This window comes from Aethina tumida, chromosome 2, assembly GCF_024364675.1.
Source record: "Aethina tumida isolate Nest 87 chromosome 2, icAetTumi1.1, whole genome shotgun sequence".
NCBI classification, from domain to species: Eukaryota; Metazoa; Arthropoda; class Insecta; order Coleoptera; family Nitidulidae; genus Aethina; species Aethina tumida.
This window is the reverse complement of record NC_065436.1, coordinates 1845370-1859994: the sequence shown is the minus strand read 5'-3', so window position 1 is coordinate 1859994 and position 14625 is coordinate 1845370. Positions and strand designations below refer to the sequence as shown.

At 28.2% G+C, this 14625-nt stretch overlaps 1 protein-coding gene across 3 annotated transcripts in view; it reads right to left on the bottom strand.

Moving 5' to 3' along the window:
* LOC109605155 (protein spitz) overlaps nt 1-14625 on the bottom strand; it is a 180537-nt gene that overhangs the window by 71601 nt on the left and 94311 nt on the right. Inside the window, exon 1 of one of the 3 annotated variants that reach the window (XM_049962746.1) lies at nt 6560-7042. The exons of the other annotated variants lie outside the window; for them this stretch is intronic. Coding sequence (XP_049818703.1) covers nt 6560-6581 — 22 coding nt within the window. The 5' untranslated portion in view covers nt 6582-7042. Of the gene's footprint in view, nt 1-6559; nt 7043-14625 lie in introns of those variants that run through there. 3 annotated transcript variants of the gene reach the window in all.

Sequence of the window (14625 nt, the reverse complement as noted above, 5' to 3'; positions counted from 1 at the left end):
TTTTATGTCTAAATTAGCTATTTTTCAAAGTCAATTTATTATAAAACTATAAAAATTATCATAAAAATAATAATTCACATTTTTAATTGTATTAAATTGGTTTTAATGAACAGCTGAGGAAGAAATAAGATACTTATGAAGTTGTAGAAAAATTAACTTATCTTTGTAATTTTCTTATGTCTAAATTAGCTATTTTTGAAGTCAATTTAATATAAAACTATAAAAATCATCATAAAAATAATAATTCACATTTTTAATTGAATTAAATTGGTTTTAATGAACACCTGAGGAAGAAATAAGAAGTCGTAGAAAAATTAACTTATCTTCGTAAGTTTTTTATCTGTTTAAAAGTTAACTAAAAAATTAAAATAAAAATAATGACTCAACTTTACATGTTACTTCTGAGGAATTTGACCCAAAACGAAGAAAAAAAATGAAAAGAAACCATCACAAACTGGCTTGCATGTCTGTCAATTAGTTAATTAAAACTGTGTACACAACGAAATAAAATAAAAAGTCGGGTATACAAATTAGCGAATTTGCGACACGCCAACATTTGATTATGAATACCACAGAGAAAAACGTAAGGATTTCATTTAAAAGTCGCTTTCACCGTATCCGTCGTACCGGATTTGAGTGTCGCGATTAGTAATCGATTTTTCGAGTGATTAACGTGTCCGAGAAAATCGATTGGGCAATAAAAAAACGGGGTTTTCCTGACTTAGGATAAAACATTCATAACTGACATTACACTAAAAATTTACGGTTACATTAAATTAAATATTTAAGATTAACAATGGGAATGCGACAACTGTGTTATAATGGTTGCATCAATTATTCAAAAAAAACCACCTATCCACCCACATAAACATAATTAAATTAATTGGGTGATGAAAGTGGTCTTTAAAGGGGTTATAAGAGCGCCAAACCTCCCCCCCCCCAACACCCCAGCGATAGCCATCAATATTTAACATAACATTTCGTACGGCAGACGTGATTTATGAAACTGTACCCGTTATCTCAGAATCAACTATTTGCATAAACATTTATAGTTAGTGTAAACTACGCGCCAGTGAAAAACGACGCGTGAAATCTTATGTTTTTCTTTAAAATGGCCGCCTTTTCTTTAATTGTGGCTGAGGAGCTTGAAATGTGGTACAAGGCCCCATTTGGTTTTACAATGGGGCGACTAATTAATTGGCCACAACTGCACGTGAAATTGGGGATTTTAAAATAATTGAAAGATTAAACTGGAAACTTTTTATTGTTGATTTTATTACTCATTTTAGAAGTTGTTTGGTTTACTTATGGTCAAATTTATCTTTATATGATGTTTACTTGCATAAATCATTTAAAATGACAAGATTTATATTAAATTGTTTTTGAATTTAGAAATAAGAAGCTTATAACATAAGTCAGTTTTTATTCAACTTCATAAGTATCTTATTTCTTCCCCAGCTGTTCATTAAAACCAATTTAATACAATTAAAAATGTGAATTATTATTTTTATGATAATTTTTAGAGTTTTATATTAAATTGACTTTGAAAAATAGCTAATTTAGACATAAGAAACTTACAAAGATAAGTTAATTTTTCTACAACTTCATAAGTATCTTATTTCTTCCTCAGCTGTTCATTAAAACCAATTTAATACAATTAAAAATGTGAATTATTATTTTTATGATCATTTTTATAGTTTTATATTAAATTGACTTTGAAAAATAGCTAATTTAGACATAAGAAACTTACAAAGATAAGTTAATTTTACTACAACTTCATAAGTATCTTATTTCTTCCTCAGCTGTTCAATAAAACCAATTTAATACAATTAAAAATGTGAATTATTATTTTTATGATAATTTTTATAGTTTTATATTAAATCGACTTTGAAAAATAGCTAATTTAGACATAAGAAACTTACAAAGATAAGTTAATTTTTCTACAACTTCATAAGTATCTCATTTCTTCCTCAGCTGTTCATTAAAACCAATTTAATACAATTAAAAATGTGAATTATTATTTTTATGATCATTTTTATAGTTTTATATTAAATTGACTTTGAAAAATAGCTAATTTAGACATAAGAAACTTACACAGATAAGTTAATTTTTCTACAACTTCATAAGTATCTCATTTCTTCCTCAGCTGTTCATTAAAACCAATTTAATACAATTAAAAATGTGAATTATTATTTTTATGATCATTTTTATAGCTTTATATTAAATTAACTTTAAAAAATAACTAATTTAGACATAAGAAACTTACAAAGATAAGTTAATTTTTCTACAACTTCATAAGTATCTCATTTCTTCCTCAGCTGTTCATTAAAACCAATTTAATACAATTAAAAATGTGAATTATTATTTTTATGATCATTTTTATAGTTTTATATTAAATTGACTTTGAAAAATAGCTAATTTAGACATAAGAAACTTACAAAGATAAGTTAATTTTTCTACAACTTCATAATTATCTTATTTCTTCCTCAGCTGTTCATTAAAACCAATTTAATACAATTAAAAATGTGAATTATTATTTTTATGATAATTTTTATAGTTTTATATTAAATCGACTTTGAAAAATAGCTAATTTAGACATAAGAAACTTACAAAGATAAGTTAATTTTTCTACAACTTCATAAGTATCTCATTTCTTCCTCAGCTGTTCATTAAAACCAATTTAATACAATTAAAAATGTGAATTATTATTTTTATGATCATTTTTATAGTTTTATATTAAATTGACTTTGAAAAATAGCTAATTTAGACATAAGAAACTTACAAAGATAAGTTAATTTTTCTACAACTTCATAAGTATCTTATTTTCTTCCTCAGCTGTTCATTAAATCCAATTTAATACATTTAAAAATGTGAATTATTATTTTTATGATCATTTTTATAGTTTTATATTAAATTGACTTTGAAAAATAGCTAAATTAGACATAAGAAACTTACAAAGATAAGTTAATTTTTCTACAACTTCATAATTATCTTATTTCTTCCTCAGCTGTTCATTAAAACCAATTTAATACATTATTAAATTATAAATAAATAAGTAGTTTTTTTCTATTTATTTAATATTTGAAAATTTCTTCATAAATAATACTAAAACATGTAAAGAATTTAAACATCAAACCTAATATAAGTAATGTTAATAAAATTTGCTTATTCCGACACGTTCATATCTAATAATAAATAAAGTTTAGAGATAATAAAACACTTGTATTTCATGACCAACAAGACTTGTAATATTTATTTTATTAAGGAACACAAAAATAAACGATTTTATTAAACTGATTGACTCATTTTATGCACGATGTGAGAATTGTGAGTGTTTGCAATTTTTCATGATGCAATTTATCAGTGTAATTTATTATTAAATTTATCCTAAATCACAAAAATAAAATCTGGCAACTCAACTTTTGGCCAGGCACAACTTTATAATTTTATTGCCCAATTTCACTGTCGATTTTCAGAAAATTATTTTATTTAGTGTTTTGTAGTTATTCAAAAGATATTTGATCTGATTAGAAACTGCAGTGAATTCGTGGCGAACGCAAAATAGAACGAGAATCGGAACTTTCTTTTTTTAATTAGACACAGCTATTAATAAAAATTGTATTTAAACACTTTACGCTGTGATGGACGAGATATTTAATTCACGTTGGTGTAATTAATTTTAAAACGGTGTCTTTCGTTAATTGCTCAGCGCAGAACAGTTTCGGAGAGGATTCCAACAATTGACAGGAATCGGGCAACGTTGCGTAAGTGTCAAAAAATTAAATGCCCAGTTTAATTGGTAAAACAAGCACTGGTCGTCCGATGGACCGGTTGATGGGATTAGATGGTACGCCGTGTGAGTTTCGAAAGTGGACGCCCACGCAATTTCCAAATTTTTCTGTGTTTATTGATGGGCGATGAATGGAAACAAAATATTTGATTTCTTTGGTCATTTACCAACGACTTGAGTCACCATTTTTGGCATTTAAAGTCTTGGTGATGTTAAAATTTAGCTGGGAAAAGATTAAATTCATTGGTATTCAGAGAGTAGAACCAAAATATTTGATTTTTGACCATTTACAACAGGTTTGAATTGCCATTTTTGGTATTTAAAGTCTTCCTTACGTTAAATTTGAATTGAAGAAGTTGTAGGTAATCAATTAGTGGCTAAATTTATTGATATCCAAAAAATGGAAGCAAAACATTTAATTTTTAATCATTGACGACAGACTTTCATTACTATTTTTGGTGTTACAGAGTCTTCAAGATGTTAAATTTAACTGGAAGAAGTCTGAGGTGATCTATTAGTGGTTAAATTCATTGATATTCAAAGAATAGAAGCAAAATATTTAATTTTTAACCATTTAACAGAGGGTTGAGTCACCATTTTTGACATTTAAAGTCTTGGTGAAGTTAAATTTAGCTAGAAAAAGTTGGAGATAACCTATTAGAAGGCTAAATTCATTGATGTTCAAAGAATAGAAGCAAAATATTTGATTTTTAACCAATTTTCAACAGGTTTTAGTTGCCATTTTTGGTATTTAAAGTCTTCCTGACATTAAATTTGAATTGAAGAAGTTGTAGGTAATCAATTAGTGGCTAAATTTATTGATATCCAAAAAATGGAAGCAAAACATTTAGTTTTTAATCATTGACGACAGACTTTCATTACTATTTTTGGTGTTACAGAGTCTTGAAGATGTTAAATTTAACTGGAAGAAGTCTGAGGAGATCTATTAGTGGTTAAATTCATTGATATTTAAAGAATGGAAGCAAAATATTTAATTTTTAACCATTTACCAGAGGGTTGAGTCATCATTTTTGACATTTAAAGTCTTGGTGATGTTAAATTTAGCTAGAAAAAGTTGGAGATAACCTATTAGAAGGCTAAATTCATTGATGTTCAAAGAATAGAAGCAAAATATTTGATTTTTAACCAATTTACAACAGGTTTTAGTTGCCATTTTTGGTATTTAAAGTCTTCCTGACGTTAAATTTGAATTGAAGAAGTTGTAGGTAATCAATTAGTGGCTAAATTTATTGATATCCAAAAAATGGAAGCAAAACATTTAATTTTTAATCATTGACGACAGACTTTCATTACAATTTTAGGTGTTACAGAGTCTTGAAGATGTTAAATTTAACTGGAAGAAGTCTGAGGTGATCTATTAGTGGTTAAATTCATTGATATTCAAAGAATGGAAGCAAAATATTTAATTTTTAACCATTTACCAGTGGGTTGAGTCACCATTTTTGGCATTTAAAGTCTTGGTGAAGTTAAATTTAGCTAAAAAAAGTTGGATATAACCTATTAGAAGGCTAAATTCATTGATGTTCAAAGAATAGAAGCAAAATATTTGATTTTTAACCAATTTACAACAGATTTGAGTTGCCATTTTTGGTATTTAAAGTCTTCCTGACGTTAAATTTGAATTGAAGAAGTTGTAGGTAATCTATTAGTGGCTAAATTTATTGATATCCAAAAAATGGAAGCAAAACATTTAATTTTAAATCATTGACGACAGACTTTCATTACTATTTTTGGTGTTACAGAGTCTTGAAGATGTTAAATTTAATTGGAAGAAGTCTGAGGTGATCTATTAGTGATTAAATTCATTGATATTCAAAGAAAGGAAGCAAAATATTTAATTTTTAACCATTTACCAGAGGGTTGAGTCACCATTTTTGACATTTAAAGTCTTGGTGAAGTTAAATTTAGCTAGAAAAAGTTGGAGATAACCTATTAGAAGGCTAAATTCATTGATGTTCAAAGAATAGAAGCAAGATATTTGATTTTTAACCAATTTACAACAGGTTTTTGTTGCCATTTTTGATATTTAAAGTCTTCCTGACGTTAAATTTGAATTGAAGAAGTTGTAGGTAATCTATTAGTGGCTAAATTTATTGATATCCAAAAAATGGAAGCAAAACATTTAATTTTTAATCATTGACGACAGACTTTCATTACTATTTTTGGTGTTACAGAATATTGAAGATGTTAAATTTAACTGGAAGAAGTCTGAGGTGATCTATTAGTGGTTAAATTCATTGATATTCAAAGAATGGAAGCAAAATATTTAATTTTTAACCATTTACCAGAGGGTTGAGTCACCATTTTTGGCATTTAAAGTCTTGGTGAAGTTAAATTTAGCTAAGAAACGTTGGAGATAACCTATTAGAAGGCTAAATTCATTGATGTTCAAAGAATGGAAGCAAAATATTAGAATTTTAAGAGGTTTGAGTTACCAATTTTGATATTTAAAGTCTTGAAAGCTTATTAAAAAGCTAAATTCATTGATATTCAAAGAGTGGAATCAAAATATTTGATTTTTGTAGATCTAACACAAGGTTGAGTATCCAATTATGGTATTTAAAGTCTTGGTGACATTCTAATTAAGTTGAAAGAAGTTGTATCTGCTTCAGCATCCTTCGGGACACATCAGCGTTACCATTTTAGGTGTTTACAGTACTTGGTGACGTTGAATTTAGATGCAAGAACTACAAGATAGTCCATCAGTGTTTTTTTTTTCGAAACACCCACGAAACATTTCATACGTACATTGTAAAGACTTCAGTAACATGAAGGTGGCCCAATGTTCACATTAAATAAAAATCCCATAGCACCTGGCCTGTTGAGAACCATCACAAGAGCAAAACAGAATCAAGTCCCGCAAATCATCGTTGCGAGAACGATCTCATTACACCCGAACTTCCAAAATCAAATTGGAAATTATAAAACGATTTACACCACACAACAACACTTCCCGTTTTATCGCGGATTAATATAACATTAAAAAAAAAAAGAACTAAATTAATAATCAAACACCATCGTCGTTCGTGTAGTCGGATTGTTTAAAAAGTCGCCGCAGCCAAACCGGGCCGGCCCCAAAAACCAACGGCGGACCGTCGTGTGAGTGTGTGTGTGTGTGCGAAGTTGTTTTTTTCACATCCACACGATCCCCCCAAGTCGGCTACGTTATTCGGCGTGGCACACGGAGGACAGGACGATCGACCAGAACGTAACCGTTCGACTCGTGCGCGTGAACTGAGCGACAGAAGAACGGCGTGCCATGACCGAGAGCCGACCGGCACCGAAGCGGCGGCGAGAGGAGGCGAGCGACACGAAGAAAGTGCAATTGTCTCGTCACCTGAGAGAGGGAAGCCGGGGACTAATGATGTGCCTTCTACCTGTGGACGCTCGCTCGCCTCGCTCCCGCGCCGGGGCGAGTCGCGCTCTCTCGCTCTCGCTCGCTCGCTGGTTCATCTCGTGCCGGTGGCGGAGGGTACGTACTACGTATGTACGGTACGTGTGTGCGAGAGTGCGTTCTTCGCTTGGGGTACCGCCGGTCGGGACGCCACGACGGGTTGGGAACGGGACGGGACGGCGATTCGGTGGGCCTGACACGTTGATGCGAGGTGGAGATGAAGGGCCCTCTTGCGATTCCGACAAGATGAGCGTTTTTGATTAAAATGATGGTTGATTTGCTTTCAGCTCTTCTTCTGTTGGAATTTCTCAACAATTAAGGGATAAATAAATCAAATACATTGTTTTTTATGAGCTTGTTTTGGCAAAATAAATGAAATTAATATATATAAATATTTAGAATTAGTAAAAGTATGTCCTTGAATAAATTATTCACTCCAGAAGAATAAAGTTACTTCTTTCTGTAAATTTTCAAAATTAAAAATCAAATTTTGTTTTTCTATATAAAAAAGGAAGAAAATATTAAATAATTGCTAAGAATAACTGTAAAACATTGGAAGAAATTCAAATATTTAAATGATTTCATTTCTTCAAATTGGAAATATGTAAATCAAATATTTATAATTACTAAAAATATGTCTTTGAATAAATTATTCAGTCCAGAAGAAGAAAGTTATTTCCTCTTGTAATTTGTCAAAAGTAAAATACATCAAAAAAGAAAAAGAAGAAAGTATTAAATAATTGTTGAAAATAACTGTAAAATGTGGGAAGAAATTCAAATACTTAAATAATATCTTCAAATTTGAAATATGTAAATCAAATATTTACAATTAGTACAAATAAGTCCTTAAATAAATTATTCAGTTCAGAAGAAGAAAGTTATTTCCTCTTGTAATTCATCAAAATTAAAATTCAAATTTTGTTTTCAAAAAAGAAAAAGAAGAAAGTATTCAATAATTCTTAAGAATAATTGTAAAATCTGGGAATAAATTTAAATATTTAAATGATATCTTCAAATTTGAAATATGTAAATCAAATATTTAGAATTAGTACAAATAAGTCCTTGAATAAATTATTCAGTCCAGAAGAAGAAAGTTATTTCCTCTTGTAATTCCTCAAAATTAAAATTCAAATTTTGTTTTCAAAAAAGAAAAAAGAAAAAAGTATTAAATAATTGTTAAGAATAATTATAAAATAGGGGAAGAAATTCAAATATATAAATGATATCTTCAAATTTGTAATACGTAAATCAAATATTTACGATTAGTACAAATAAGTCCTTGAATAAAATATTCAGTCCAGAAGAAGAAAGTTATATCCTTTTGTAATTTGTCAAAAGTAAAATACAAATTTTGTTTTCAAAAAAGGAAAAGAAGAAAGTATTATATAATTGTAAAGAATGACTGTAAAATCTGGGAAGAAATTCAAATGTTTAAATGATATCTTCTTTAAATTTGAATTATGTAAATCAAATATTTACGATTAGTACAAATAAGTCCTTGAATAAATTATTCAGTCCAGAAGAAGAAAGTTATATCCTTTTGTAATTTGTCAAAAGTAAAATACAAATTTTGTTTTCAAAAAAGGAAAAGAAGAAAGTATTATATAATTGTAAAGAATGACTGTAAAATCTGGGAAGAAATTCAAATGTTTAAATGATATCTTCTTCAAATTTGAATTATGTAAATCAAATATTTATAGTTAGTACAAATAAGTCCTTGAATAAATTATTCAGTCCAGAAAAAGAAAGTTATTTTCTTTTAAAATTCCTCAAAATTAAAATTCAAATTTTGTTTTCAAGAAAGAAAAAGAAGAAAGTATTCAATAATTCTTAAGAATAATTGTAAAATCTGAGAAGAAATTCAAATGTCTAAATGATATCTTCAAATTTGAAATATGTAAATCAAATATTTACAATTAGTACAAATAAGTCCTTGAATAAATTATTCAGTCCAGAAGAAGAACGTTATTTCCTCTGATAATTCCTCAAAATTAAAATTCAAAATTTGTCATTGTCATTTGTCATTTGTCAGTCATTGAATAAATTATTCAGTCCAGAAGAAGTAAGTTATTTCCTCTTGTAATTCTTGTTATTTCCTCTTGTAAATTTTATTTTACAAAAATGAAAAAGAAGAAAGTATTAAATAATTGCTGTCCTTTTGAAACAAATTTCCATTCTTTACTGAATTAATAAATTTCAACTCTTAAAGCCATAAATAATTGAAATTGTTGTATTAATATTGGAATTTTGTTAATCTAAAAATTAGAGATTATTATTTCTTTCAATTGGTTCCTGACGAGTGCCATTCTCCATTTCCAAAGCTGGTTCTAATCCCACATTGGTCGCCAAACAAATTGGATTACTCCGAAATTGAGCCTGAGAAAGTGGCAAAAATTCACCAGGTTTAATCCCGACATGCACTCGTCCATTACAATTAAATCTGTCTGAGAAAAACCTTGAAACTTCCTTCTCGTTCAACGACAATTTTGACTCGTCAAAGATCCTCGTTGTGGCACTTCCATTCAAGGATCACGTAGTTATTACGTCTCGCATAACAAAAACTGGTACTTCCTATTATCGGATGTGTTAACTAGGTAAAAAGAGACCCCGATTTTGTGTTTTGACAATGGAGTTTACTGCACTAGGTGCACAAAGGAAGGAAGGAAACCAAAGTTCCAATTAACAGGTATTAAAGGATGACGTAAAACAGCAACAACATCAACAACAATTAAGAGTGATCTAGGGCAAATTCTAATAGAAAAATCACTCCAATTTGTTTGTTTGCCACATTCGTGACGGTTCCGAGAAGTTTTATCCGCGGGCGGGATAAATTCGATAATAGGCTATATCCTCGTTAGGTGGACAAAAGCCTCGTGATAAGGCACGACGTTATTATCGTGTTATCGCGGCGTCAGAAGCGCCAGGGATAATTTTTCAATTGGTGACTCATTGGAGAGTAACGCAAATCTGATTCTAGTTGGCAAAATGTTTGACAAATTATTGTGCGATGACTCCTTTCAGGATTTGTAGGTGTTTATCGGTTTTCTCGTGAATTTTAGTCCTTACTTAGAAAAGAGAATAATAAATATGGAAGGAAAACAGAGATTATTAAAGAAATATGTTCTCTTGTCAATTTCTTCAAGAAATTTAGTCACTTTACTTCTTCTTTATGGTGAATAATTAACAAAGGGAGCTCACTTTAGGCCTTGTCCAGGTTTACTCATGAGTTTTAGTCATCTGATTTCTTACTTCATGATGAATAATTAACTATAAAAATATTTAATTGGATTACTACAAAAATTTTAAATTTTAATGTAGTAATGAGGATTTTATAATTAGTTTAAAGACTCAAAGAATAGAGGGTGGTAAAAAAGTGACTGCATGAGGTTATTAAAGAAATATGTTCTCTAGTCGATTTCTTCGTTAAATTTAGTTACTTTACTTCTTCTTTATGATGGTTAATTAACTAAGGAAGCTCACTTTAGGCCTTGTCCAGGTTTACTCATGAGTTTTAGTCATTTGATTTCTTACTTCATGATGAATAATTAACTATAAAAATATTTAATTGGATTACTAAAAAAATTTTAAATTTTAATATAGTAATGAGGATTTTATAATTAGTTTAAAGACTCAAAGAATAGAGGGTGGTAAAAAAGTGACTGTATGAGGTTAATTAAAGAAATATGTTCTCTAGTCGATTTCTTCATTAAATTTAGTCACTTTACTTCTTCTTTATGATGGATAATTAACTAAGGAAGCTCACTTTAGGCTTTGTCCAGGTTTACTCATGAGTTTTAGTCATTTAATTTCTTACTTCAAGATCAATAATTAGCTATTAAAATATTTAATTAGATTACTACAAAAATTTTAAATCTTAATGTAGTAATGAGGATTTTATAATTAGTTTAAAGACTCAAAGAATAGAGGATGGTAAAGAAGTGACTGTATGAGGTTATTAAAGAAATATGTTCTCTAGTCGATTTCTTCATGAAATTTAGTCACTTTACTTCTTCTTTATGATGAATAATTAACAAAGAGAGCTCACTTTAGGCCTTGTCCAGGTTTACTCATGAGTTTTAGTCATCTGATTTCTTACTTCATGATGAATAATTAACTATAAAAATATTTAATTGGATTACTACAAAAATTTTAAATCTTAATGTAGTAATGAGGATTTTATAATTAGTTTAAAGACTCAAAGAATAGAGGGGGTAAAAAAGTGACTGTATGAGGTTATTAAAGATATATGTTCTCTTGTCGATTTCTTCATGAAATTTAGTCACTTTACTTCTTCTTTATGATGAATAATTAACTAAGGGAGCTCACTTTAGGCTTTGTCCAGGTTTACTCATGAGTTTTAGTCATTTGATTTCTTACTTCATGATGAATAATAAGCTATAAAAATATTTAATTGGATTACTACAAAAATTTTAAATCTTAATGTAGTAATGAGGATTTTATAATTAGTTTAAAGACTCAAAGAATAGAGGGTGGTAAAAAAGTGACTGTATGAGGTTATTAAAGAAATATGTTTTCTTGTCGATTTCTTCATGAAATTTAGTCACTTTACTTCTTCTTTATGATGAATAATTAACTAAGGGAGCTCACTTTAGGCTTTGTCCAGGTTTACTCATGAGTTTTAGTCATTTGATTTCTTACTTCATGATGAATAATAAGCTATAAAAATATTTAATTGGATTACTACAAAAATTTTAAATCTTAATGTAGTAATGAGGATTTTATAATTAGTTTAAAGACTCAAAGAATAGAGGGTGGTAAAAAAGTGACTGTATGAGGTTATTAAAGAAATATGTTCTCTAGTCGATTTCTTCATTAAATTTAGTCACTTTACTTCTTCTTTATGATGGATAATTAACTAAGGAAGCTCACTTTAGGCTTTGTCCAGGTTTACTCATGAGTTTTAGTCATTTGATTTCTTACTTCATGATGAATAATAAGCTACAAAAATATTTAATTGGATTACTACAAAAATTTTAAATCCTAATGTAGTAATGAGGATTTTATAATTAGTTTAAAGACTCAAAGAATAGAGGATGGTAAAGAAGTGACTGTAAGAGGTTATTAAAGAAATATGTTCTCTAGTCGATTTCTTCATGAAATTTAGTCACTTTACTTCTTCTTTATGATGAATAATTAACAAAGGGAGCTCACTTTAGGCTTTGTCCAAATTTACTCATGAGTTTTAGTCATTTGATTTCTTACTTCATGATGAATAATAAGCTACAAAAATATTTAATTAGATTACTACAAAAATTTTAAATCTTAATGTAGTAATGAGGATTTTATAATTAGTTTAAAGACTCAAAGAATAGAGGGTGGTAAAAAAGTGACTGTATGAGGTTATTAAAGAAATATGTTCTCTAGTCGATTTCTTCATTAAATTTAGTCACTTTACTTCTTCTTTATGATGAATAATTAACTAAGGGAGCTCACTTTAGGCTTTGTCCAAATTTACTCATGAGTTTTAGTCATTTGATTTCTTACTTCATGATGAATAATAAGCTACAAAAATATTTAATTAGATTACTACAAAAATTTTAAATCTTAATGTAGTAATGAGGATTTTATAATTAGTTTAAAGACTCAAAGAATAGAGGGTGGTAAAAAAGTGACTGTATGAGGTTATTAAAGAAATATGTTCTCTAGTCGATTTCTTCATGAAATTTAGTCACTTTACTTCTTCTTTATGATGGATAATTAACTAAGGAAGCTCACTTTAGGCTTTGTCCAGGTTTACTCATGAGTTTTAGTCATTTGATTTCTTACTTCATGATGAATAATAAGCTACAAAAATATTTACTTAGATTACCACACAAATTTTAAATTTTAATATAGTAATGGGGATTTTGTAATTAGTTGATTTTTGTATTTATTTAAATTACATCACATTTGCATATTTAACAGTAATAATGAGTTTAAATTTAATAAATGAATTAAAGGTGTCAAAAATTATGAATGAATAATGATAAAAAAAATTATTGGTAGATGACTCGTTCAGGATTTGTCCGTGTTTATCGGTTTTCTGTTGAATTTATAAATTTTAATTCTTAGACTGAGGTGAATAATTAGCAACGAGAAGATTTTTATCCATTACTACATAAATTTGAAATTCTAATTTTAACGAGGGGGATAAATAATGACAAATTTCATTATAAAATTTAATCAATATATTTCATAAAAAGTAAATAAATCGTATATAATATGTCGGGGTGGTTTTGAAAGGGAACGTTAAGAGGGGGAAACAAACTATTATGTTTTATGATTTATTGACGCAAATTTTTATGTCCACATAAACTAAAATTTATAGTATAAAAAGTATGAAGTCAGATTTATTTGTGGCAACGTTAAAAATTAATTGATTTATTCGTTGATCGTTGTTTGTTTATTGGCAATTAACCATATTCATAATTAAATTAGCATATAGTGCACATTTTCGTATTCAAATGAGCAATGATGCCGTAATTATAGTTTTTATAAGTTTATTAAAATAATTTAATATTGTAATGTGTGTGTTTAAGCGTGCCCAATATCCAGTTACGAGATAATTTCAAAGATTAACTTCGAATGTTGTGTGTGCTAATCATAATTTTATAATTACCTTCAAGGCTTGGCAAAAAATAATAATAATAAAAAAAATGGCTGGTGCACAAGTCGAAAATGTTCCAGGCGAATTTTCCTGTGAGAAACAAGTTTATTGGTTTTAAAAACATAATGCATTACATTTATTACTTTCCAGCAACCACGGAGTCTTGTCGACGGTCGTATAAATATTAATGGCGTTAAGAAAGTAACATATTTTGTCATAATTAAACTATTAAAAATAATTATGGTCGTCGTAAAAATCGTAATATATTCGGCGGCTTGTTAAAATTTCATAAAATGCTTATTTAATTAAAAATTTGCACTTTGCACACACAAAGTGAATCACACTTATTTGACGGTATTAACATTTTTGTTGAAATGCACAAAACAGTTTCACACCTATTATTATCAATGATTAAGCGAGTTTCATAATGTTTTCCCAAACATTCCAGTTATCCTAAACAGTATACACCATTAAAAATAAACAGCAAAATCTTAAATTAAATAGTTATCTTAATTTTATTTACATATTTCCAATTTGAAGAAATTAAATTATTTAAACATTTGAATTTCCCAAATTTTACAATTACTCTTAACAAATTATTTATTTAATACTTTCTTCTATATAATTTTTGAAACACAAAATTGAATTTCTTTTTGAATAATTTTTTTCTTTTGGACTGAATAATTTATTCAAGGACATATTAGAGAAGAATGTTTCTTTCCTTTTCAAATTACTCCAAAAGGAAGATTTTTTTAATTCAGTTCAATACGATATTAATCTTAATGAATATCAATCAATGTGTTAAATATTAAA